This window comes from Microcaecilia unicolor, chromosome 4 (genome assembly GCF_901765095.1).
Source record: "Microcaecilia unicolor chromosome 4, aMicUni1.1, whole genome shotgun sequence".
Taxonomy (NCBI): Eukaryota; Metazoa; Chordata; class Amphibia; order Gymnophiona; family Siphonopidae; genus Microcaecilia; species Microcaecilia unicolor.
In genome coordinates, this window is record NC_044034.1 from 202,943,957 (window position 1) to 202,969,513 (window position 25,557).

The 25,557-nt window shown below is 46.7% G+C and overlaps 1 protein-coding gene across 1 annotated transcript in view; it reads right to left on the reverse strand.

Annotated features, from left to right (window-relative positions):
- Positions 1–25,557, reverse strand: part of IGHMBP2 (immunoglobulin mu DNA binding protein 2) — a 237,282-nt gene that overhangs the window by 136,087 nt on the left and 75,638 nt on the right. The window contains exons 5-6 of the mRNA XM_030201132.1: positions 20,800–20,963; positions 17,011–17,211 (exon numbers count right to left, since the gene is read on the reverse strand). Of these exons, the coding sequence (XP_030056992.1) occupies positions 17,011–17,211; positions 20,800–20,963 (365 nt within the window). The remainder of the gene's footprint in view (positions 1–17,010; positions 17,212–20,799; positions 20,964–25,557) is intronic.

A 25,557-nucleotide genomic window follows, 5' to 3' on the forward strand; every position in this document is an offset into this window, starting at 1 on the left:
GACGGAGGATAGCATGAATTTGTAGTGGAGGAAGTCTGAAAGGGTACGAGATTTCCTCCAGAGGCGCTCAGCGGATCGGGTGCAGGAGCGAAGGTAACGGATGCAAGGAGTCAGCCAGGGCTGGGGATTGGTGCGCTTTGTGGGACGGGAGATGGATGGCGCGAGGGTGTCCAAAGCAGAAGAGAGAGCGGTATTGTAAGCGGAGACTGCTGTGTCGACAGTTACGAGGGACGTGATGGAGGGGAGGAGATTAGAGATAGTAGATGATAGGGTGGAGGGGTCAATAGCCTGGAGGTTCCTGGAGGTGGTGGTTAAAGTTGGACGGGGTGGAGGGGGGGGGGAATGAAGAAGTGTGAATGTGATCAGGTGATGGTCGGAGAGAGGAAGAGCTGAGACGTGGAAATTGGAGGGTGAGCCGGAGGAGGAGAGGACGAGGTCAAGACAATGTCCGTCACGGTGAGTAGGGGTGGTGGAGCACAGCTGGAGGTTGAAGGAGGATGTTAGGGTGAGGAACTTAGAAGTATGGGGGTCGGATAGGTCATCAGCATGTACGTAAAGTCTCCGAGAATGAGGGACGGAGATGAGGGGTCAAGAAAGACAGAGAGCCAAGCATCAAAGTCGGTAAGGAAGGAAGGGAGGATTTATCTGGGGGGCGGTAATGACTGCCACTCTGAGTGGTAGCGGGTAGAATAGCCGATGGAATGGACTTCGAAGGATGGGAAGCAGTGAGATTGCGGTAGGTGGAGGGGTTGGAAACTACAGGAGGGTGATAGTAGTAGCCCAACGCCTCCGCCACGGCCGATTGGGCGGGGCGTGTGGGAGAAGAGATAGCCTCCATGGCAGAGGGCTGCAACTGAGGCAGTGTCTTCCGGGGAGATCCAGGTTTCGGTGAGGGCGAGCAGTTGAAGGGAGCGAGAGATAAAGAGATCGTGGGTGAGAGGCAGTTTGTTGCAGACTGAGTGGGCATTCCACAAGGCGCATGAGAAGGGGAGGGAGGAGGGGGGAAGGAGGGGAATAGAGACGAGATTGGAAACATCCCGGGGACCGTTCACAAGGATAGGATGGGGGACAGGTGGGGGGGACCCGGATTAGGGTTAATGTCTCTGAGAACAAGATGGCCGACTAGTAGGACGCACTGTGGAGAGCTCCGCTGGGAACCCGTCCGTGGTTCGATCCTCCAGCGCTCCCACTGCAGTGCGATCCCCCAAAGAGAACCGGAGATACGGCTCGGCTTGACGCCGCTCAAAGGCCGTGTTCGCTGACCCCGGGAGCCGCGCTGCGAACCCGGATCCGAGGATCGGCTCTCCATCGCTCCCGCTGCGGTGTAGGGGCTCAGGGTGTGAGGCGGCCTCGCAGCGCCGGTCGCCGAGTCTGCCGGATCTGTGCGTGCTCGCCCCACATCCACCGCGCTCCCCGGCAGGAATTGCCCGGGACCGTCCTCAGGCCAGTGCAGCCGACCAGGTGGATATAACAAGGGAGCGCTCGTCCACCTACCTCGCGGCGCGACCGGCCCTGTGGCCCGATCCCCACACTACCCGACCAGCCACGTGGTCGCGGCCTGCCCCCATCCGCATGGCAGTGAGTGACAATCCTTCGGTCCCTGCGGCGCTGACTTCCACGAGCACTCAATCTGCTCTGTTGCTCTGAGGGCGGCGAGTGTAGCAGTCCAGCTGCTCCAGCTTGCTCCGATCCGCACGACCCAGCTTCTCCCTGCTTGCCTGCCCCGGTCCATCTACCCCAGCTTGCTCCAGCCTGCCTGATCCTGCTTCTCCCTGGCTGCTCCAGTCCAGCCTGCTCCAGCCTGCCAGATCCTGCCTCTCCCTGCCTGCTCCAGTCCACCAGCTACAGCTTGATCCAGTTTACATGATCCAACATCCTCCTGCTTGCCCCGGTCCATCTACCCCAGCTTGCTCCAGCTTGCCTGATCCTGCTTCTCCCTGGCTGCTCCAGTCCAGCTTGCTCCAGCCTGCCAGATCCTGCTTCTCCCTGGCTGCTCCAGTCCATCGGCTCCAGCTTGTCCCATCGGCTCCAGCTTGTTCCAGTTCAACTGATCCAGCCTCTTCCTACTTATTCATCTTCTCCAGCCTGCCTGATCCTGCTTCTCCCTGGCTGCTCCAGTCCATCGGCTCCAGCTTGTTCCATCGGCTCCAGCTTGTTCCAGTTTATCTGATCCAGCTACTTCCTGCCTGTTCATCTACTCCAGCCTGCCCGATCCTGCTTCTCCTGGCTGCCAGTCCATCGGCTCCAGCTTGTCCCATCGGCTCCAGCTCGTCCAGTTCAACTGATCCAGCTACTTCCTGCCTGTTCATCTACTCCAGCCTGCCCGATCCTGCTTCTCCCTGACTGCTCCAGTCCATCGGCTCCAGCTTGGCCCATCGGCTACAGCTTGTTCCAGTTCAACTGATCCAGCCTCTTCCTACTTATTCATCTTCTCCAGCCTGCCTGATCCTGCTTCTCCCTGGCTGCTCCAGTCCTTCGGCTCCAGCTTGCTCCATCGGCTCCAGCTTGTTCCAGTTCATCTGATCCAGCTACTTCTTGCCTGTTCATCTACTCCAGCCTGCCCGATCCTGCTTCTCCCTGGCTGCTCCAGTCCATCGGCTCCAGCTTGTTCCAGTCCGTCTATTCCAGCTTCCCCCAGCCTCTCCCAGTCCGTCTGCTCCAACTTGTTCCAGTCCCCCTGACCCAGCTTCTCTCTGCTCCCTCCAATCCATCTGCTCCAGCCTACTTGTTCCAGTCCATCAGCTCCAGCGTGTTCCAGCCTGCCTGTCCCAGCTGCTCTAGCATGTTCCAGTCCAGCTGCTCCAACGTGTTCCAGTCTGCCAGACCCTGCATCCCCCTGCTCGCTACAGTCCATATGCTCCAGCCTGCTTGTTCCAGTCCATCTGCTCCACCATGTTTCAACTCGCCTGATCCAGCCCCTAGCCAATCAACCTGTCTGCTAGCCAATCACCTGTTCCTGCCTGCCTGCTAGCCAATCAACCTGCCTGCTCAGCCATTGACTTACCTACCTGCCTGCCAGCTTTTCAGCCATAGACTTACCTAATCGCCAACCCAAAACCTTGCTTCAAGCCCTATCTATCTGCTTAATACTTCAGTCATTACATACTCACCCATTAACACCTGTTAACTGTTAACTGCTCAACACCTCAGTCACTATATAGTCACCTGCTACACCTCAGTCACTACCTATGGCCCCTGTCCATGTTCTCTTCCTTGCCCTGTCCCTTCCTAATCTTCTTTCCCCCCCACTCCCACTGTCTACCATTAGAACTACCCGCTGCCCTCCCACCCTGCCCGCAACCACAATACCCTATTCACCTCTATCCCTCACCTCACCATCCCTCTTGTCCCCCTCCTCCTTCCTGGCTCTCAACCTTCGGCACTTCCTTCCTGCCATTAACCCATCCCCTTTCCTCCTAAGTACACCCCGTCTTCGTCGCCTTCGTCGCCCGACCTCCCCCACCCTCCTCCGCACTCTCTTGCTCCTTATTACACAAAGCAGCTCAATTCAATAATTACCAAGTTGGTTCCCATTTTGGCTTGGGCTAGGGTGAAACCAAGATAATCAAATTATTTTTGATCCTTGTTAGGAAGATGTGTTTGAACAAATGCTATGCAACACTACAAAAGTTTGTGAAATGTGTGTATAAAATAGTGGAATGGAATGGATAGTCATGAAACGATTGTTCACTGTTTCCAAAAATACTAGGAATAGGGGGCACACAATGAAGCTACTAAGTAGTAAATGTAAAACAAATAGGAGAAAGCAGTTCCTTATACAACACGTAATTAAATTCTGGCTTTCATTGCCAGAGAATGTGGTAAAAGCACATAGCTTAGCAGGGTTTGGTTTGGATGATTTCCTAGAAGAAAAGTCCATAAGCCATTTTTAAACAGACTTGGAAAATCTACTGCTTTTTCCTGGGATAAGTAGCATAAAATCTGTTCTATTCTTTTGGGATCTTGCCAGGTATTTGTGACCTGGACTGGCCACTGTTGGAAACAGGTACTGGGCTTGATAGCCCTTTAGTCTGACCCAGTATTGCAATGCTTATGTTCTTACATTCTTTGTGTTGCACAGCAGAGCTAGATCCACATATTTTGTGAAGGATGTGATGTATCCACATTCTAAAGGCTTATGCCTGGTTATCAAACTTCTGGAAAGAAGCACCCATGGATAAAAAAAAAACAAAACATACCTCCACATATACTAAAAAGATTATTATATAAATCCTACCATATTCAGACTTCAGTATAAAGTCACTATCATGCAAAAAAAACTTGTCTGATTTCCAGAGTCAACTCTTGCTCCTTATGCCTGCAAGTTAGGTGGCAAGTATTTCCTTTTTGATTGTTACTGTGATGATCCTCCTTTCAGTCAGGAGGGGTCATTTGTAAACCTTCCCCCTCCTCTCCAACAGGGGGGTCTCATCACTCCAAAACTTTCCACAGTATACATGTTAGCAGGAAAGCTCCTTAAACCAACTTGAAATGGGGTCTTTACCAGCTTTGGGACTGCACCCCTTAATCAGAGCCTCAGGACTCAATCAAGAGCTCCACTGAAGCATTAAAAAAGCTTTGCCCGTAAATAAAAGGCTCAGAAACAGCTTTTAACTATTGCTGCTTATACTTCCAGTTTTAGGGAAAGGGGGTCCTTTTTAGCTTCGGGGTGACTCCTTCTCACACTGTCCTCATTTGGGTTCCAGGGCTCTGTCCTCTCCTGGTTCTCCTCTTATCTCTCTCACCATACCGTCAGAGTACACTCTCATGGTTCTTCCTCCACCCTCATCCCGCTCTCTGTGGAGTTCCTCAGGGATCAGTCCTTGGACCCCTTCTTTTTTCAATCTACACCTCTTCCCTGGGCTCCCTGATCTCATCTCATGGTTTCCAATATCATCTTTATGCTGACGACACCCAGCTTTACCTCTCCACACCAGACATCACTGCCGAAACCCAGGTCAAAGTATCGGCTTGCTTATCTGACATTGCTGCCTAGATGTCCAACGGCCACCTGAAACTGAACATGGCCAAGACCGAGCTTAATGTCTTCCCACCCAAACCCACTTCCCCTCTCCCTCCACTCTCTACCTCAGTTGATAACACCCTCATCGTCCCCGTCTCATCTGCCCGTAACCTCAGAGTCATCTTCGACTCCTCCCTCTCCTTCTCTGCACATATCCAGCAGATAGCCAAGACCTGTCGCTTCTTCCTCTATAACATTAGCAAAATTCGCCCTTTCCTCCCTGAGCACACCACCCGAACTCTCATCCACTCTCTCATTACCTCTCGCTTTGACTACTGCAACCTATTCCTCACTGGCCTCCCACTTAGCCATTTATCCCCCCTTCAGTCCATTCAGAACTCTGCTGCACGCCTTATCTTCCGCCTGGACCGATATACTCGTATCACCCCTCTCCTCAAGTCACTTCACTGGCTTCCGATCAGGTACCGCATACAGTTCAAGCTTCTCCTACTAACCTACAAATGCACTCGGTCTGCAGCCTCTCCTTACCTCTCTACCCTCATCTCCTCTTACGTTCCTACCTGTAACCTCCGCTCTCAAGACAAATCCCTCCTTTCAGTACCCTTCTCCACCACCGTCAACTCCAGGCTCCACCCTTTCTGCCTCGCCTCACCCCATGCTTGGAATAAACTCCCTGAGTTCATACACCAAGCCCCCTCCCTGCCCATCTTCAAATCCTTGCTCAAAGTCCACCTCTTCAATGTCGCCTTCGGTACCTAACCACTTTACCTCTATTCAGGAAATCTTGACTGCCCCAACTTGACATTTCGTCCTTTAGATTGTAAGCTCCTTCGAGCAGGGAATGTCCTTCTTTGTTAAACTGTACAGCGCTGCGTAACCCTTGTAGCGCTCTAGAAATGTTAAGTAGTAGTAGTAGTTCTCTCCAGTCATCCAGTCTTAGAATCCTTCTCTGAAGTATCACCAGGTAACAGGTCACATTTCTGGTACCCTTGATGCATCCCTGGTGCTTTTCTTGGGAATATAGGCTTCAATAGATATGCAAATTAGTCACATCAGATGAAGAGAGGTGTGGTAGCCGTGTTAGTCCACGATTTCACGATAGTCCAATGATTTCACAGTAAGAATACTGAAAGGTAACTTTAGAACACATAAACTCTTCAATCTTGTGAACAAACTGTTAGACACCACACCAGTTACAAACAACGGCAAAGACATACCAGATGTTGACAACCTTGCGAAATACTTCAAGGAGAAAATTATACAACTACGACTCAAAATACCCGCTAGCCCTATTGAATACGCCACACTTCTAGATTGTCTAGATCCAGAAGAAGGAACACACCCAGCAGACAGAACCTGGACCGAATTCGAATTACTAACAGAAGACCTCATCTCTGAAACTCTCAAAAGATATGCCAAATCCAACTGCAAACTAGACATATGCCCAAACAACCTCATGAAATCTGCTCCTCAACAATTCATAATAGACCTAACGAACCATGTAAACTTCATGCTACAAAACGGACTTTTCCCAAAAGAAAAAGGAAAAATCTTACTCACCCCACTTCCTAAAGATACAAAGAAAAGCACGAGCGAAATAACCAATTACAGGCCAGTAGCATCCATACCACTAATAACCAAAATAACCGAAGGAATGGTAACTAAACAACTTACAAACTATCTAAACAAACACTCAATACTGCATGATGCCCAATCAGGATTCCGGTCGAATCACAGCACAGAAACAGTATTAGTCACCCTTATGACTAAATTTAAACAAATAATTGCAACTGGCAACAATATACTCCTCCTACAATTTGACATGTCAAGTGCCTTCGATATGGTCGACCACGGAATCCTATTACACATACTTGAATACTTTGGCATTGGAGGAAATGTCATGAACTGGTTCAAGGGGTTCCTAACCCAGCGTTCGTATCAAGTCACATCAAATTTAACCACGTCTAAGGCACGGACACCTGAATGTGGAGTACCACAAGGATCACCCCCTCTCACCAACCATTTTCAACCTAATGATGATCTCTTTGGCAAAACTATCAAACCACAACCTCAACCCATATATATACGCCGATGATGTGACAATATACATCCCTTTCAAACAAGACATCAAAGAAATCTTCAACGAAATCAATCAAAGTCTACACATCATGAACACATGGGCAGATGCATTTCGTCTGAAATTAAATGCAGAAAAAACTCAATGCCTGATACTCACCTCCCAATACAACACGAATGAATTTACCGCTATAAACACACCAAACCTAAACCTTCCAATCTCAGAAACGCTAAAAATCCTTGGAGTCACTATCGACCGCCATCTAACACTCGAAACTCACGCAAACAACACAACTAAAAAGATGTTCTACTGCATGTGGAAACTGAAAAGGATAAGACCATTCTTCCCAAGATCCATCTTTCGCAGCCTAGTGCAATCCCTCATACTCAGCCATCTGGATTACTGCAACTCACTATATGCAGGTTGCAAAGAGCAAATACTGAGGAAACTTCAAACAGCCCAGAATACAGCAGCCAGACTCATCTTCGGAAAACCAAAATATTAAAGTGCAAAACCATTACGAGAGAAACTACACTGGCTTCCACTCAAGGAACGCGTCACTTTTAAAGTATGCACATTAGTCCACAAAATCATTCACGGCGAAGCCCCAGCCTACATGTCTGAGTTAATAGACTTACCACCCAGAAACGCTAAAAGATCATCCCGAACTTTCCTCAACCTCCACTTCCCTAACTGCAAGGGCTTAAAATACAAGACGCTACACTCGTCAACCTTTTCTCACATGAGCACGCAGTTTTGGAATACACTGCCGCGCAACTTAAGAACGATCTACGAGCAAGCTTCCTTCTGCAAATTATTGAAGACCCATCTTTTTGAAAAAATCTACGGAAAAAGCCAAAACACATAAAGTCCACACTCACTGTTCATTAATGCATCATACACCACTTTTGAACTCTCATCCCCCGTAATCTCACATCACTCATACCTTTACTCACAGAAATATGTATACCATATGTCTTAGTGTCTTATATTGCCCTTTAAGCTTCCCATTGTCTCATTCCAATGTTTCAATGTTTGTGTTCCATTGTTATATTCCTTAACGATACTTCGATTGTCTCGCATTGTTATATTCCTTAATGATACTTCGATTGTCTCGCATAACTCTGCACAATGTAATCCATAACCAAGTTGTAACAAATTGTATTTCCATTATTCGTATTGTAAGCCACACTGAGCCCGCAAAAATGTGGGATACAAATGCAATAAATAAATAAATAAAACAATACAGGAACGTAAAACCTTTGAAGTCAGAATGATTGAATATTTTGACACCCAACAGACAGGACTTAACAAGGATCTGGGTTTTCTAGCCCATTATTATTTTTTTATTTTTGTTACGTTTGTACCCCGCGCTTTTCCCACTCATGGTAGGCTCAATGCGGCTTACATGGGGCAATGGAGGGTTAAGTGACTTGCCCAGAGTCACTTAACTCAGTTCCCCAGGACCAAAGTCCTCCACCCTAACCACTAGGCCACTCCTCCACTATAAACCATAAAGTTGTATTTCTCTGCTTATCACCCTCCCCTCCCCACAAACATCCTGCTAGACTATCTATGGAATGCTTTGAAGTCCCCATACACATCTCCTACCCACCCTGCTAGACTGTCTATGAGAGACTGTTATATACACTGTCAGCTACCACATTTGCTTATTTCTGATCTGACAAAGAAGGGCAACCTTCGAAAGCTAATCAAGAAATGTATTAAGTTATGTCCAATAAAAAAGGTATCATCTTATTTTCTTTTCCATGTTTTAATTTTGTTTGATTTCTATTGATCACATCAGATGCAAATCCACTCCAACTAGCATCCACTATGAATTCTGTAGGGGAAACTTCTTCTTTCAACAAACCGTTCTTTTCTGTACTCTTCAACTTGGCTTTCCTTTGGGAGACCTGAGTCTCAGTTAAGAACAGCCTCCACCCCTTGGACAGGACTTCTAACTTTCACCTTAATTTTACAGTCCTGTCTTCCACCCCCAGCTGCTGTTATCAAAATCCTAGCTCACAGGACCCAGTGTTACTTCACACTGTGGTCCACATCATAGTTATTTCAGTCTTCCCATTATTTGAGCATTAAACACTGGTTAGAAAAAACACAGAATAGGGTTAAATGGTCAGTATTCTCAATGGAGAAGGGTAGATAGTGGGGTTCCACAGGGGTCTGTGCTGGGATCGCTGCTTTTTAACATATGATCTAGAGATGGGAGTAACTAGTGAGGTAGTTAAATTTGCTGATGACACAAAGTTATTCAAAGTTGTTAAATCGCAAGAGGATTGTGAAAAATTAGAAGAGGACCTCACAAGACTGGGAGACTGGGCATCTAAATAGTTGATGACGTTTAATGTGAGTAAATTAAAAAGCAATGCATGTGGGAAATAGGAACCCAAATTATAGCTATGCAAAGCAAGGTTCCACATTAGAAGTCACCGACCAGGAAAAGGATCTAGGCATCGTTGATATGTTGAAACCCTCTGCTCAGTGTGCGGTGGTGGCTAAGAAAGCAAATAGAATGTTGGGTATTATTAGGAAAGGAATGGAAAACAAAAATGAGGATGTTTTATAATGTTTTTGTATTGCTCCATGGTGTGACTGCACCTCAAATATTGTGTTCAATTCTGGTCACTGCATTTTAAAAAAAAGATATAGTGGAATTAAAAAAGGTACAGAGAAGGGCAACGAAAATGATAAAGGAAATGGGATGACTTCCCTATGAAGAAAGGCTAAAGCAGCTAGGGCTCTTCAGTTTGGAGAAAAGAGGGGAGATATGATAGAGGTCTATAAAATAATGAGTGGAGTGGAAAGGGTAGACGTGAATCGCTTGTTTACTGTTTCCAAAAATACTAGGACTAGAGGGCACGATGAAGCTACAAAGTAGTACATTTAAAATGAAACGGAGAAAAACATTTTTCTTCACTCAACGTGTAATTAAACTCTGGAATTCGTTGCCAGAGAATGTAGTAAAAGCAGTTAGCTTAGTTTACAAATGGTTTGGACAGCTTCCTAACCTGGTCCATAGACCATTATTAAAATGGCCTTGGGGAAAATCCACTGCTTATTTCTAGGATAAGCAGCATAAAGTATATTGTACTTTTTTGGGGTCTTGCCAGGTACTTGTGACCTGGATTGGCCACTGTTGGAAACAGGATGCTGGGCTTGATGGACCTTTGGTCTGTCCCAGTATGGGAATACTTATGTAGGTAAATACCTTGTTCTGTAAGTCTTTCTGGTTCCTTTCCTTTGGGGTCTGAGCCCCAGGTTTTCAGCCTGTCTTGGTCCATCTCTTTGGTCTCCCCTCACCAGTTGATTGGCATCCCTCTTCCTTGACGTCCCCTTTTCTTCTGCTGTTTTCTTGGGGAAAGACATTTTTAAAGGGCTGCTTCCTACCAACGCCACCCTTCCTGGGCTCCTCCTATAATCTGGAAAAGGTACAGAACCTTCTCCAGTGGCTTCCTTCCTTCTGCCACGGGCCCTCCCCTTTCAACTTACAAAAAGGGTAACCTCCGCCCCTCCCTCTCCCCAGCTGTCTGTGTTTGGGCTATCGTTGAGGCAGGACTCCCCTTAGTGGCCTCTACAAAATAACACAAAAGGCCTCCACCACTAGAACACCCTCTAGTGGTCACTACCCATCTAAGCGGGCTTCTACTCCTGAGCGCTCTGAAGTGGCTCCCTTCAGGTCATTACAGCAGTCTTCCACCATTAGAGCTTCCTCTGGTGGCTAGGTCCTGTCGAGGCTGCATGTCCTATATTTATCACATTGCATAATCCCTCAAACTTTTTATACTGTTTTTCAACACAGGCTACTATTTTCCATACAAAAACTACATTTAAAAGATCACTATGGATTGTAATGCTCAGTTTTGAAGAACCATTTTGGCCTACCTTAACAACTGCAAGAGACTACGTAAATTTTATACTATCTCCTTTATGATGATCAAATCCAGTATTTCCTTGCATTCATAACTTTATTCACCATTGTCATTCAGCCATTCTCCAGACATGTACACTTATTTTATACATTCACACAAAACGTTTTACACATATAAAGCTCCTATCATCTCAAATTCACAGCATATATCCAAGCAATTATATGTTCTTAGGACTACAAAAATATCAAAAGACGTATACAGAACTGTGAAACTGGTCAGCTACATCATCATGCAGTATCAATCCACAGCTGTTAAACTTTTCCACCGCACACATTGATTTGATCACTTTGCCCCTCTTCTCCATCTTGAGCACCAACTCCATGTCTCATCTCACATTCACTACAAGATGCTTGTCTTCAAGTGCCAATCTCCTGCCACCCTTGCCTATTTGCATACGCTTTTAATCCTCTATTCCCCCTCCCTTTCTCTCCGCTCTTCCTCTGACAATCTCCTTTGCATTCCATCTCCTTCCATTCTTTGTCTCTCGCTCTCCCATGATTCTGCTTTTCAACTATCTTGGTCCTAAACTCTGAAACTCCCTCTCTTCTTCCCTTTGAGGTAATATGCCTTTTCCATCTTTTAAGGATCTTTTCAGCCTCCTTTAACCTCACTGCTATATAGGTTCTTTGCATCCTGCTTACCTTCCCCTCCCACTGTTCCCCCCAGCATTAGCACGGAATTTGGAATTTGAATTAGTTTTGTGAACCGCTTAGTCGCTATTGCTTGAATCAATTAGCGGTATATCAAGTGCACAAATAATTAAATAAATATTCACCCATACTGACTGACATTTCTCTGCATTCAGATGTGCACACTCCTTTATGCATGCCAAACTTGCCCACATTACAATCCGTGATGTCCTGGAGCAAAGAGATAATGTATAATGTGATGCTGAGAAGGGGACAGTTTGAGAACCCGAGAAAAATGATTTACATGGACAGTGTTAGGACACAGTGGGACACAGGGCAGAAACTAAAAATTGAAGCCAGCCAGTAGCATGCGCCCTGGAGCTCTACCTTGGTAACATCACTCAGCTTTGCCAAAAAAGACCTAAGAACTTTCCTGTCGGCCACTCTCCTCAAAACTGATCATAGGAGACATTCCATTTTCTTGAGGTATACAGGTCAGAGTCATGGTCTTTGTAAGAAAACTGAAGAAAACTGCTGCAAATGTTTCTCAGTCCCAAATTTGGGTAAATCAAAGATAGAATGCAATATACTCCCAAAACTTCAGTGGTATTTAATCAACCACATTAGGGCCACCAAAGGGATCCCCCACATGCCAGAACTCATTTGCAGAAGTCCAACACCTTACTCAAGACTGTCTGTGCATCAGGAAGCAGGTGGATATCTGGCTCACAATGTGTCAGGGTTAGCTTACCACACACCCTCTGAGGCCAGCTGAACATACCTTATTAGACTATGGTGCTCATTTTCAAAACACATAGACTTACAAAGTTACTATGTAACTTGTCTATGTGCTTTGAAAATGAGTATCCAAATATACAATTTGCCTTCAATCTTGCCAACCTCTTCATTTATCCCACTGCCTTTGTCACTCAAGGAAGTTACATGGTACTACTTTTAAAACAAACACAAGGAAATACTTTTTCAGTCAATGAATAGTTAAGCTCTGGAACTCATTGCCAGAAGATGTGGTATAAGTGATAGTGTATCTGGATTTAAAAAAGGTTTGGATAAGTTCCTGGAGGAAAAGTCCATAGTCTGCTATTGAGATAGATCTAGGTGAAGCTACTGCTTGTCCTTGGGATCAGTAGCATGAATCTTGCTACTATTTGGGATTCTGTCAGGTACTTGCAACTTGAATTGGTCACTGTTTGAAGCAGGATATTGGGCTAGATGGACCATTGGTCTGAGCCAGTAGGACTATTCATATGTTCTTATCCGTCTTATGTCCCAATTCCAATGTTGTTTTCTGCTATCAAGATCATCACGCTGGCATTGTAAGCTTCATACTTCTGTTCTATGGATGTCCTAATATGCCGCTTTAGGGGGTAATTTTATACCAGGATGCCAATGTGGACAGTCCTAAAAGCTGCCCATATAGAGGCACCTACGTTCCTTTATAAAACAGATTCCCAGATCTCACCCCCACAGCATTCATATGTCGAAGCACAAATTTATACCTGCTCTGAAGATGGTGTAAATTTGCGCATGCTTTCTGTGGGGGTAATTTTCTAAAGCATTTTCCCCAATGTAAAGCTAACATACACACAGAAAAAGGGCTTTTATAAAGTGCATACATGCACAGAAAGCATGCACCCACTTTTATACAATCTGCATGTAGGAGTTCTCAGGCACAATTTCAGATGTGCATAGTGACTAAAAATGTGTGGAAACCATAGTGACTAAAAATGTGTGGAAACAATCATGGCAGATATACATACTGTCCAAAATGTTCCTTGCATCCTTGCACAGAGAGTACATGTACATACTTATACCTTCATTGAGGCAGGTTTAAATTTCTGCTTGGGCATTTTCTGGCTATTGGGGCTGTTTTCAGAAGCCTATTTTATAACGGCACATAGACATCTATTGTGCTTTCATAACATATGCACCTTTTTAAACTTCTCAAATAGGCATCACATTATAAAATCAAGTCTTTAATGTGTGTGGTTGTCACGGAACCAGGGATGGTGAGCCTTTGGGCTGCAGCAGACAAGTCCACTGGGGAGGCACAGAGCAGAGCGAACCAGGCACTGAATACAAACAAGATACCAGACATGGCAAATAGACAGAGCACTCTCAAGACAAGCAACAAGCACTACCAGAAAAGGGAGATAGACCACTCAGGCGGGCAGCAAGGCCGATCCGGAACCCATTCATACAGAGTCCAAGCATACGGGCCTCACGGCCGAACTGGAACCAAATCATACCAAAGGGAAGGGAAAAGAAACCGAACTGAATTTCTTAAGTACTACACAAGCAGTGCACACACACTGCACTAAACAGAGCCACAAACAAGGGGTCAAAAGACCATACACACAGGCACAAGGAAAATGAAGGGGAATAGATAACCCCACTTAGACTCACATGGTAGAAACCACAAGTAAAAGATAAGAAAACCACACAGGAAGGCAGCACAGGACTGGGCCTAGAACCCTAGCTATAAATGAATAGTCCTAACCAAGTCAAACAGACATCACACAGAGAGGTAGCACAGGGCTGGGCTAGTAGTCCCAGCTAAACAGAAGTACCACCCACTCAAGCACAAACAGAACCAAACAGAAAGGACACTCAGGGCTGTGCTAGATCCGCATCTATAAACGAATAATCCTAACCAAGTCAAACAGAAATCACACAGAGAGGTAGCTCAAGGTTAAGCTAGTAGTCCCAGCTAAATGGAAGAGCTGTCCACGCATGCCACACAGAGAGGCTGCTCAAGGCTGAGCTAGTAGTCACAGCAAATAGAACTGCACACTCAAACAGAATCAAACAGACAGGATGCACAGGACTGTGCTAGTAGATACAGCTAAGCGGAAGAACGGCCCACTCGTGCAACACAGAGACTGCTCAAGGCTGCGCTAGTAGTCATAGCTAAACGAAAAAGCAATCCACTCAAACACAACCAGAAACCTCACAGAGAGAACTCAAAACAGAAAGCACACAGGAAAAACTCAAGACAAGGCCACACAAAGGAACACACACGGCTATGCCACACAAAGGAACATTCACGGCTATGCCACACAGCCCTCAAGGATAAGGGAAGCTACTCATGAAGGAGCACTCTAAGCTATACCATACAGCACTCAAGGGTAAAGGGAAGTCACTCATAGGAACACACAAGGCTGTGCCACACAGCACACCAGGGAAAAGGGAAGCCACTCATAGGAACACACTAGGCTGTGCCACACAGCACACCAGGGAAAAGGGAAGCCACTCATAGGAACACAAAAGGCTGTGCCACACAGCACACCAGGGAAAAGGGAAGCCACTCATAGGAACACACAAGGCTGTGCCACACAGCACTCCAGGGAAAAGGTAAGCCACTCATAGGAAAACACAAGGCTGTGCCACACAGCACTCAAGGGAAAAGGGAAGCCACTCATAAGGATACACAAGGCTGGCCACACAGGACTCAAAAGTAAAGGGAAGCCGCTTATAGGAATACACAAGGCTGTGCCACAGAGTCAAATAACAGACACTAGAGACAAAGGGAAAAGCAAGCAAACAGGGAAAGCTGCCTTTATATACACAAATCAGGTAAGGAACAATGCTCACAAGAATCAGGAGACAGACACAGCAGACAAAGAGTTAAAGCAAGCAAACAGGGAAAGCTGCCTTTATATACACAAATCAGGTAAGGAGCAATGCTCACAAGAATCAGGCGACAGACACAGCAGACAAAGAGTTAAAGCAGGCTAAAGGGAAAGGCTGCTTCTAAAACACAAATCAGCAAGAAGCAGGGAAAGGGAACAAAGCAAAGAAAGGGAAAAACAAACAATGTTCTTACCAGAACTCTGCCAGCACACAGCTAGGTAGGGAAAAGAAAGGCAGGCAGAGACAGACAACACTCAGCTGCATGGAAGCAAGGCAATCAAGGAAAGCAGCTGGGGCTGGCAACAACCAGCTCTCTGAACAGTGAAAGGTAACAAGGGAAACCACACAAGAAAACAGAACAGGCTTATTATGCTGGAGAGCCTAGATAACAAGGAAGGAATCCATTTAGGTTCAAACCAGAACCACACACACATACAGAAAAACAGAACAGGGCTTTGCTTGGAAGCAAAGTTAACAGGCTAGTAATCCATACAGGTTTAAAGCAGAACAACACACAGAGAGAAACAGAAGAGGGCTTTGCTTGAGAGCAAATCTAACAGGGAAGTAATCCATACAGATTCAAACCAAAACCACTCACACAGGGCTCAAGACTGTGCCCAAAGGCACAGCATTACAAGAAGACCAGTTCTCTCATTATCACACAACAGTAAAACAAGAAAAAGGAAAATAGACCTGTTGCAAAGGCAACACAGGAAAGCTCCCTGGATCCTTATAAAGGAGTAGGCTGATGATGTCACAAGTAGGAAATGAAGCAGGGAGACCAAAGCGAGGCTTGGCTAACGGGAAGAACAAGAACAGGAAAAAAGGCAGACTGGAGAGGTCACAGAGCTAGATACAGAGAAACAATAGGTCTGGACATAAGGGCACGGCCACAACCATGACAGTGGTATTGATAATATATCCTATAATGCAATTTACCTATTCCTAATATACCAGCTACATGAAAGGCTCTGAAAATAGCCGCAGACAGAGCGGTAAAATACAGCTGCCAATTGAAAATGAGCATTTAAAGAGGTAGGTAATTGGGTCAGAGGAGTAAACCCTCCACAAACACAGCTGTGCAGTCGTCCCCTGCCTAATTCCAACTGCAAATATACCAGGTGCAAATTATCAGCTAGCATTATCAAAATGTACTGTCATTAATGTACATTAATTCTACCACAGGTCTTATTTTAGCAATAATGCATACTAATGTAGTAGCACACATTAGTAACATATAATATTACATTTCCGGGCTGTGGAGCTGGTATCCCAAATCTTTGACTCCAACTCCTCTATTTTTCTACTGTTGGACGCGGGGGAAACAAATGCTTGCCCTGGGATTGGTAGCATGGCACGTTGCTACTATTTGGGCTTCTGCCAATTTCTTGTAACCTGGAATAGCCACTGTTGGAAGCAGAATACCAACAGGAGAGTTTCTCTTTTGAAAATTCAGTAAAATTGCCTACATACTAAAATGCTTATGTAGATTGCCATTAGGTGCCTTAGGGTAAATTGCTCCTCCCTTCCCAAAATAGCATATCTGCCCTGTATATTAATTGAAATAAATATCTGTGAACACATACATTAATGTAAACATTATTTTCAATACCTCCCTATCACCTTCCTGCAGTATCTGCCACTAACAAACAAAGATTTATCTAGTAAACTGATTTTTGTATAATATGCATAACACTGAAAATTAAATTAAGTACGTACAAATGTTTCATCAATATCCTTTCTTATATCGGTCACTATCTGGGCGTTATCACTGCGTGCCAACATTGCGTCCAGGGAATGATGTTGCACACAATCTAAGAGACGGGCAGGGTGACCCAAGCGCAGTATTTTCTCTTTATATGTAGCCAGATGATCTACCAGATTATCCACAGCGACATTTGAGGGAGCACAGCACAGAACCTTAGAAAAGAGAAGCATGCCAAACATTACATTTTAAAAGCACTTTCAATGCATCTCCAGGTCTTCAAAAATCAAAAGCTGTGATATCTTTTTATTAGGTGCACTTTATAGGAAAAGCCTTAGTATGAGGTACATTTCCATTCATGCTATTTTTCCAACAGTCATGTGTAATTTTTAAAGCTACTCATTTCAACTTGTTAAATGTAGGAAGATGAAGATTGCTCTCACATTCAAATCTATAACAGCATATTTTTCTTCTGTCACAGAATTTACACAAATAAACTGACCATCAGAAGACAATTAAGTGTGTCTGCTAAAACAGGGCACTAATGGATATTAAAGACATATATATTCACAAACATACCTCCTCTCACACACACACTATCTTTCAGAAAAAAAATACCAATAGACGCATCTGTCCATATGCATGCCTTTTATGACATGTGACAGCATCTGTCACCAACACACTCAGGCAAATTCAAGCACTTTCATCTATATACACCATGCTTGTTTCACACAAATACACAGCCTCCCTCTCACAAATACAACTCTTGCCTTTTTCACACAGATATAAAGTGATATATTTTTTCTTCTTCACACAAACACAAAACAAAGCCTCATGCTTACTCCTACAGTCTCCCCATTTTAATATAGGCATATCTTTAAAAACTGTGCCCAATGTAAAGAACACCATTGGAAATTGTGTATTCAGTGCAGTAAACCTTTCCTTTCTTGTTTTTAATCTGTTATCTAATATAATAATTTGCTCCTTCAATGTTCGAATGTGTCTCACTGGGATCGTAACCATCTCCTGACTTCACTGGCCCGCACTAGAACCCTGCTTGCCTGACGTCAGGAGATGTTACTACAGAGACGTTGCTGTCGAGGAGCCGCTTCAGATGTTGAAGGAACAAATTATTATATTAGATGTCCATCTCAAATCTCAACTTAGTATGACCAGTTCCACGGTCATCGTCCAGCCCTTCCTCCCTCCCTTCCAGTTCCAGGCCCCCTCCCTCCGATTTTTAAAACTCATCTTCACTCACCACGTCGGCGTTACGGCAGCCGGCAGCAGCGGTACAAGGCACGCAGGCTGGGCCCGTCTATCTTAGCTCTGGTCCCGCCCTTGTGGAAACAGGAAATGAGGGCGGGACCAGAGCTATGACAGAGAGACGGGCCGAGCCTGTGTGCGTTGTACCGCTGCTGCCGGCTGCCGTAACGCCGACGTGGTGAAGATGAGTTTTAAAAATCGGAGGGAGGGGGCCTGGAACTGGAAGGAAGGGAGGGAGGGAGGGAGGGAGGAAGGGCTGGACGACGACAGTGGAACTGGGAGGGAAGGAGGGGGGACCCTTGAACTAGAAGGGGGCCTGGAACTGGAAGGGAGGGAGGGAGGGAGGAAGGAAGGGACAACGACCCTGGAACTGGGAGGGAGGGGGGACCCTGGAACTGGGAGGGAGGAAGGAAGGGACGATGACCCAGGAACTAGGGGGGAGGGAGGGAGGGGGAGGACCCTGGAACTCGGAAGGAGAGGAGGAACCTGGAACTCGGAGGGGGGAGGGCAAGGGACAGAGGAGAACTGCTGCACCACGATAGATGGAGGGGCAGGGGAGAGATCCTGCATATGGATGAATGCAAGGAAGAGAGCATAATTGGTGCACACGGGACACACACTACACTCTCTCACTCACACAGACAGACTCACACAGTCTCTTTCTGACACACACTGTTTTTCTCTCACACACATACTCACTCACTCTCTCACACATACTCTCTCCTAACAGTTCCCTTAAAAATATAATTGCCATTAAAGGACAACCTTGCTAGCGCCCGTTTCATTTCTTTCAGAAACGGGCCTTTTTTATTAGTAAGAATATATTATATTAGAAAGCAGTGGAAAACTGTCTTAACATTTCACTGCAGCTTCAACTTTAAAGCCTTCCAATCTTAAATGAGTAGTTTATCCCAGCTGATTCAAAGGTCTGTCCTGTGTCCTCCACTCCTCATACTGTGCTCATCGTGCAACTGCAATGGCAGCGCTAGACTTCCAGACAATTTGAAGAGAATCTGGATCATCACTGCTGTTCCGATTTAATAAAGTGTCACGTCTCCTGTTAGCAGGCGTAAAATACTGTGAGCTAGAGGAATATTTAAGATTCCAGTAGAAGAAGGTCATACGAGTGTAAAAAAAACCTTGCAAGTGAGTTTGCTTAAGAATATTATCCACAGATTTAATTTCCTCCAGAGCTGTAAGGGAAAATTTTCAAGGGGAAAATATTCTACAAATAGTGATGTAAGAATTTTTACTTAACACTTCAGTAAAGGAAGCCCAGGGATTTTTTTCCTGTGTCTGGCTTCTGCATCTCAGCTGAACCCTCTCCTCATCCATGTCCCAATGATCAAATTCCCTGCGCTATTCCGAACAGCACTGAAAAATTAGTGCCAGAACAGTGTAGGGAATTAAAGGCCTCACGATCAAAACTAATAGCATGTAAATTTATGCACACTATTAGTTTTGATCATCCTGTAGAAGGATTGTGCCTGGGTATGCGCCCAAGGCACAAACCTCCCACAGGAGTTGTTTGACAGGTACGGACTGTCAAAAAAGGGCCTGGCCCTGTCAAACAGGGCTGAAGACCCCCCCCCCCCATCCCACCCCGGATACAAAGGGCTGGAGATCTGATGGAACTCCAGCTCCCCCAACACTCCTGACAGAGCAACTCCCAACAGATGTAACCCCCCCCCCCCCCCCCAGAAGCAGGCAGGCAGTCTAGTGCCCCCAAACCCTCCCCTCGGGTATCTCAAAATAATGGAAGAGGGAGTAGCACTCCCTTCTCCTTCCAGCGCCACCTCCAAAATGGTGGCACCCTGCCAAATGAATCCTAGAATGCAATGGGCAGAGCTTCCTTACCATATAAGAGAGTTTCTCCTTTATATGGTAGGGAAACCCTGTCCAGCGCATCCCAGGATTTTATATGCGCTCGCCAGCACCGATTATCGGGCGAGAGCAAGTGTGGGCGCTAGTACGGCACTATTGGCCTCTAGCACCTATGTTTGGTTTTGATCATCTGCCCACCAGTGAAGTCACAGCCACCAGGTTCTGAAAAGAACAGTGATCCATGCCCATCAGCCAGAGGATTGAAAAAAAAAAAAAAGTGTTAAAAATGAGAGAAAGCTTTTGACATTTTTGTGTCTGAATCTTCCATCTGGCCCATATATTATGAATAAAACAGCTCTATTGTCTCTCGGCAAGGTTGAAATTCAAAAGATGGGGACCTTAATGATTTTGTTTTAATCATCTGCTGCAGTGCCAAAATTACTCCACTAGTAGAAAAAATAAATAAAAAAAAACTGCTTTAAAGTCTCATAGGAATACACTATCAGATTTTTTCCACCTGAAAAAAAACAAATTAATACTTTCACAAACCAGTAGAAATCTATTTGTGTACTACTATGCTTTGTGCTTACAGCCAGGAAGGTTCCCATAGTGACTGCTGCAGCCAATCAGAGCATGCTTTACAAGGTCATCTCATTATATGAAGCAGAGCAAATTTCCTGATTTTTGACAGCCATGAGCAAGGTCCTTCTCACCTTTAGCCCTTGCTTTACAGCTTGAATTATTAGCTCCACCACTGTGGTGGTTTTGCCAGTGCCGGGAGGACCGTGAATGATGGCAAGCTCTCTCTGTGACAACGAGAAGGAAACGGCGGCTTTCTGAGAGTCATCCAGGGATTTATTGGAGAAGACCAGAGTTTCTGCAGAATAAGAACACAGAGTAATACAGCAAACAAATCATTTTAAATGAAGTAGAAGAAAAGAAACTGAATGATACCAATATGGTCTGTAGCTGCAGCAGGCTGATCTTTGCTTAATAAAAAGGACAATTGAGAAAGTAATTTTTCAAAGCCTATTACCGACAGAAAATAGGCCTTTATAAAAAAAATGCACCCCTTCCCACCGCCACACCAAAGGTTAAATAACACATCTGTGATTTCATTTCACTTGTATTGTATTTTTACCTGCTGTAAGAGAAGACATTCCTGGAGGCAAGGTCTGGAACTATCCCCCTAATTCTCTAAAATAGTGCATGCAATTTACTGCTTAGCACCCAAGTTTGCACATTCTGTTACAGAATAGGTTCAGTTATGTGAGCAATTTAATTCAATAATCGACTATTAATTAGACTAAATAGCTAATTACTGGCTGTTGCTGTTAATTGGTGCTAATTGGCATCAACTCACAGGTGCTTGCACAACTTCCCTTAGTCACTATTCTCTAAACTGAACATGCTAAATAAGGACATATCTGCAAAGGGAGTGCTGACCCAAGAGGTATGCCCAGAATTACCACATGCAGCTCATAGAATACCCATCTAGAACATCGATGTTTCCTCCATATACTATCTTCACTTCAGACCTCAGCGGTGCAGCTTGACACTAACAACACTTTATAATTGACAAGTCTTATACCCCCACCTCGTCATCGGTCAATACAGGTGTAAGATTTTTTCATTATTTCATTTCGTATCTTAAATTATATTCCGTTCTCATTATTTATCCAAAAAGATTGTATATACTTATCTTTAAAATGCAGACAAAATATTTAACCCTGTGGTACTTCATCTGACAGAGACTAGACTAGCTGTATCAAGGCAATTCCCCCTAAGCCGTTGAGTATCTAGAAGTCTCCAAACTCTGGCTCAAAGATCACCACTTCACTGTTGAGGTCCGAGGTGAAGATAGTGTATGGAGGAAACACTGATGTTCTATATAAGTTTACTAGTAAAAAAGGCCCATTTCTGTTAGAAATGAAACGGGCGCTAGCAAGGTTTTCCTTGGAGAGTATATTTCAGAAAGAGCGTGTGTGTCAGAGAGAGAATGTGAGAGAGAGAGACAGAGTGTATGTGTTTGTGCGAGAGAGTGTGTGAAAGACAGTGTTTGTGTTTCTGTGTGACACTGTGTGAGAGAGAGGGACAAAGACAGTGAGTGTGTGAGTGAGAGTGTATGTGACAGAGAATGAGTGACTGCGTGTGTGGTGTGAGGAACACCCTCACCCCCTCCCTCGCCCCCTTGCAGCCAGGCATGTGCAGTGACCCTCCTCTCCCCGTGTTCCCCCTGCAGCCACCCATGCCCATCAACCCTCCTCTCCCTCTGCTGCGTCCTTCCTGTCTCCTACCCCTGCAGCCACCCATGTGGTCTCAGGCTCCCCCCCCTCAGCATCCCTCCTGTCCCCCTGCAGGCACGCATGTGCAGCGTCCCTCCTCTCTCCCCCCTGCAGCCATGTCCACCGACCCTTCTGTCCCCCTGCCCCCCCTGCAGCTACCCATGTCCAGCGACCCTCCTCTCCTGTGCAGCCACCCATGTCTGAGGACGCTCCTCTCCTTTTTCCCTGTTCCCCCCCTGTGGCCAGCCATGTCCATCGACCCACCTGTCCCCCCTGATGACCACCAATCCTTCTGTCCCCCTGCCCGCCCTGCAGTGTCCATCCTGTATCCCCTGTCCCCCTTGCAGGCATCCACCCATGTGGTGTGTGGAGCCCCATCCCCATCTCCCTGTTCCATGCCCCCCCTGCAGCCACCCATGTGCAGCGACCCTCCCCCTGCTTCCTTCCAGCCACCCATGTCCAGCGAGACCCCCCTTCCCCCCCCCAGCCGGTGCAGCACCCAAAGAAAGCCCCTTATCCCCCCCTTCGCGCATCACCCGACCCCCCCCCACCATGGCACATCACCAAGCCCCTCCCCCCTCATCAACCCCCTCGCCACCTGCAACCACTAATACAAACTATGTCCAGTGGCTGCTGCTTCTGTTATTCAGCAGCAGCAGCCCGTACATAAAGAAAACAAACAAAAAAAAATCCTCCTAAAACGCACCTCCGTTGAGAAGTATCTCACATTGGCTGAAGTCTCAGCATGCGCTCCTCCTCTCCCCTCTGACGTCTCGGCGTTTTTCCGGGGTCTTCCGGCAGGGGCACTGACGTTGATGGGAGAGGAGGAGCGGCTGCAGAGACGTCAGCCAATGTGAGATGGTTCTCCACGGAGGTGCGTTTTAGGAGGTTGCTTTTTTTGTTTGTTTTCTTTATGTATGGGCTGCTGCTGCTGAATAGAAGCAGCAGCAGCCGCCGCCGGCGGACAGAGTTTGTATTAGCGGTCGCGGGTGGCGAGGCAGTCGATGTGTGGGGGGGGGAGAGGGGCTTGGTGAAGCGGCGGGGGAGGGGTTGGGTGAAGCGGCGAGAAGGGAAGGGGGTAGGGGCTTTCTGATGCCCCTTTGCACGGGTTGTTGTGGCAATGCGGCGGGAGGGGGCACTTAGAGGTGCACCGTCGAGGCTGTTTGTGTGTGTGTTTCTGTGTGTGTGTGTTTATGTGTATGTGTTTCTGTGTGTGTGTGTTTATGTGTATGTGTGTGTGTGTGTGTGTTTCTGTGTGTGTGTGTATGTGTGTGTGTGTTTCTGTGTGTGTGTTTCTGTGTGTGTGTGTGTTTCTGTGTGTGTTTCTGTGTGTGTGTGTGTTTCTGTGTGTGTTTCTGTGTGTTTGTGTGTGTGTGTTTCTGTGTGTGTGTGTGTGTGTGTATGTGTGTGTTTGTGTGTGTGTGTGTGTTTCTGTGTGTGTGTGTGTGTTTTGTGTATGTTTATGTATGTGTGTGTGTGTTTGTGTTTTTGTGTTTGTGTATGTTTGTGTATGTTTGTGTGTGTGTGTGTGTGTGTGTGTGTGTGTGTGTGTGTGTGTGTGTGTGTGTGTGTGTGGTGGGTTTGCGGGTGGCTTTTGTGGTCATGTGGTTGGGGAGTTTGCCAGAAGTCTGTAGCAATTCCTAGGCAGGGGGAGGAGTACGGAAACACTCCCCCTGCCTGAGTCGTTGTTTGTTGGAGGGGGTTGCCAGTTGGTAGGGGTGCCTTTATGGATCCCTTTACTCTCTGTGTTCCGCCCTCGAGGGCGGGACAGAGAGACATGGTGAGTTGGATGGCTTCACCACCATGAACCCATGAACTGTTTAGGGATTTTGCAGATGGCATCAGCAGGTTGTCTTCCGAATGTTGAGGTAGCGTTTTATGTACAGACTAGTAAAAAAAGGCCCGTTTCTATTAGAAATGAAACGGGCGCTAGCAAGGTTTTCTTTGGAGTGTATGTTTCAGAAAGAGCATGTGTGAGAGATGGAGCGTGTGTGTCAGAGAGAGAATGTGAGAGAGAGACAGAGTGTATGTGTTTGTGCGAGAGAGAGAGTGTGTGAGAGACAGTGTTTGTGTTTCTGTGTGACACTGTGTGAGAGAGAGGGACAAAGACAGTGAGTGTGTGAGTGAGAGTGTATGTGGCAGACAGAGAATGAGTGACTGCGTGTGTGGTGTGAGGAACACCCTCCCTCTCCCCTGCCCCCTTGCAGCCAGGCATGTGCAGCGACCCTCCTCTCCCCGTGTTCCCCCTGCAGCCACCCATGTCCAGCATCCCCCTGCAGCCACCCATGCCCATCAACCCTCCTCTCCCCCTGCTGCGTCCTTCCTGTCTCCCCTGCAGCCACCCATGTGGTCTCAGGCCCCCCCCTCAGCATCCCTCCTGTCCCCCTGCAGGCACGCATGTGCAGCGTCCCTCCTCTCTCCCCTGTCCCCCCTGCAGCTAACCATGTCCAGCGACCCTCCTCTCCTGTGCAGCCACCCATGTCTGAGGACACTCCTCTCCTTTTTCCCTGTTCCTCCCCTGTGGCCAGCCATGTCCATCGACCCACCTGCCCGTCCTGCAGTGTCCGTCCTGTATCCCCTGTCCCCCTTGCAGGCACCCATGTGGTGTGTGGAGCCCCATCCCTATCTCCCTGTTCCCTGCCCCCCCTGCAGCCACCCATGTGCAGCGACCCTCCCCTCCCCTCCTCCTGCTTCCTTCCAGCCACCCATGTCCAGCGAGACCCCCCTTCCCCCCCCAGCCGGTGCAGCACCCAAAGAAAGCCCCTTGTCCCCCCCTTCGCGCATCACCCGACCCCCCCCACCGTGGCACATCACCAAGCCCCTCCCCCCCTCATCAACCCCCTCGCCACCAGCAACCGCTAATACAAACTGTGTGCGGCAGCTGCTGCTTCTGCTATTCAGCAGCAGCAGCTCGTACATAAAGAAAACCAAAAAAAAAAAAATCCTCCTAAAACGCACCTCAGTTGAGAAGCATCTCACATTGGCTGAAGTCTCAGCATGCGCTCCTCCTCTCCCCTCTGACGTCTCGGCGTTTCTCTGGGGTCTTCCGGCAGGGGCACTTACGTTGAGAGGAGAGGAGGAGCGGCTGCAGAGACGTCAGCCAATGAGAGATGGTTCTCCACAGAGGTGCGTTTTAGGAGGTTGTTTTTTTGTTTTCTTTATGTACGGGCTGCTGAACAGAAGCAG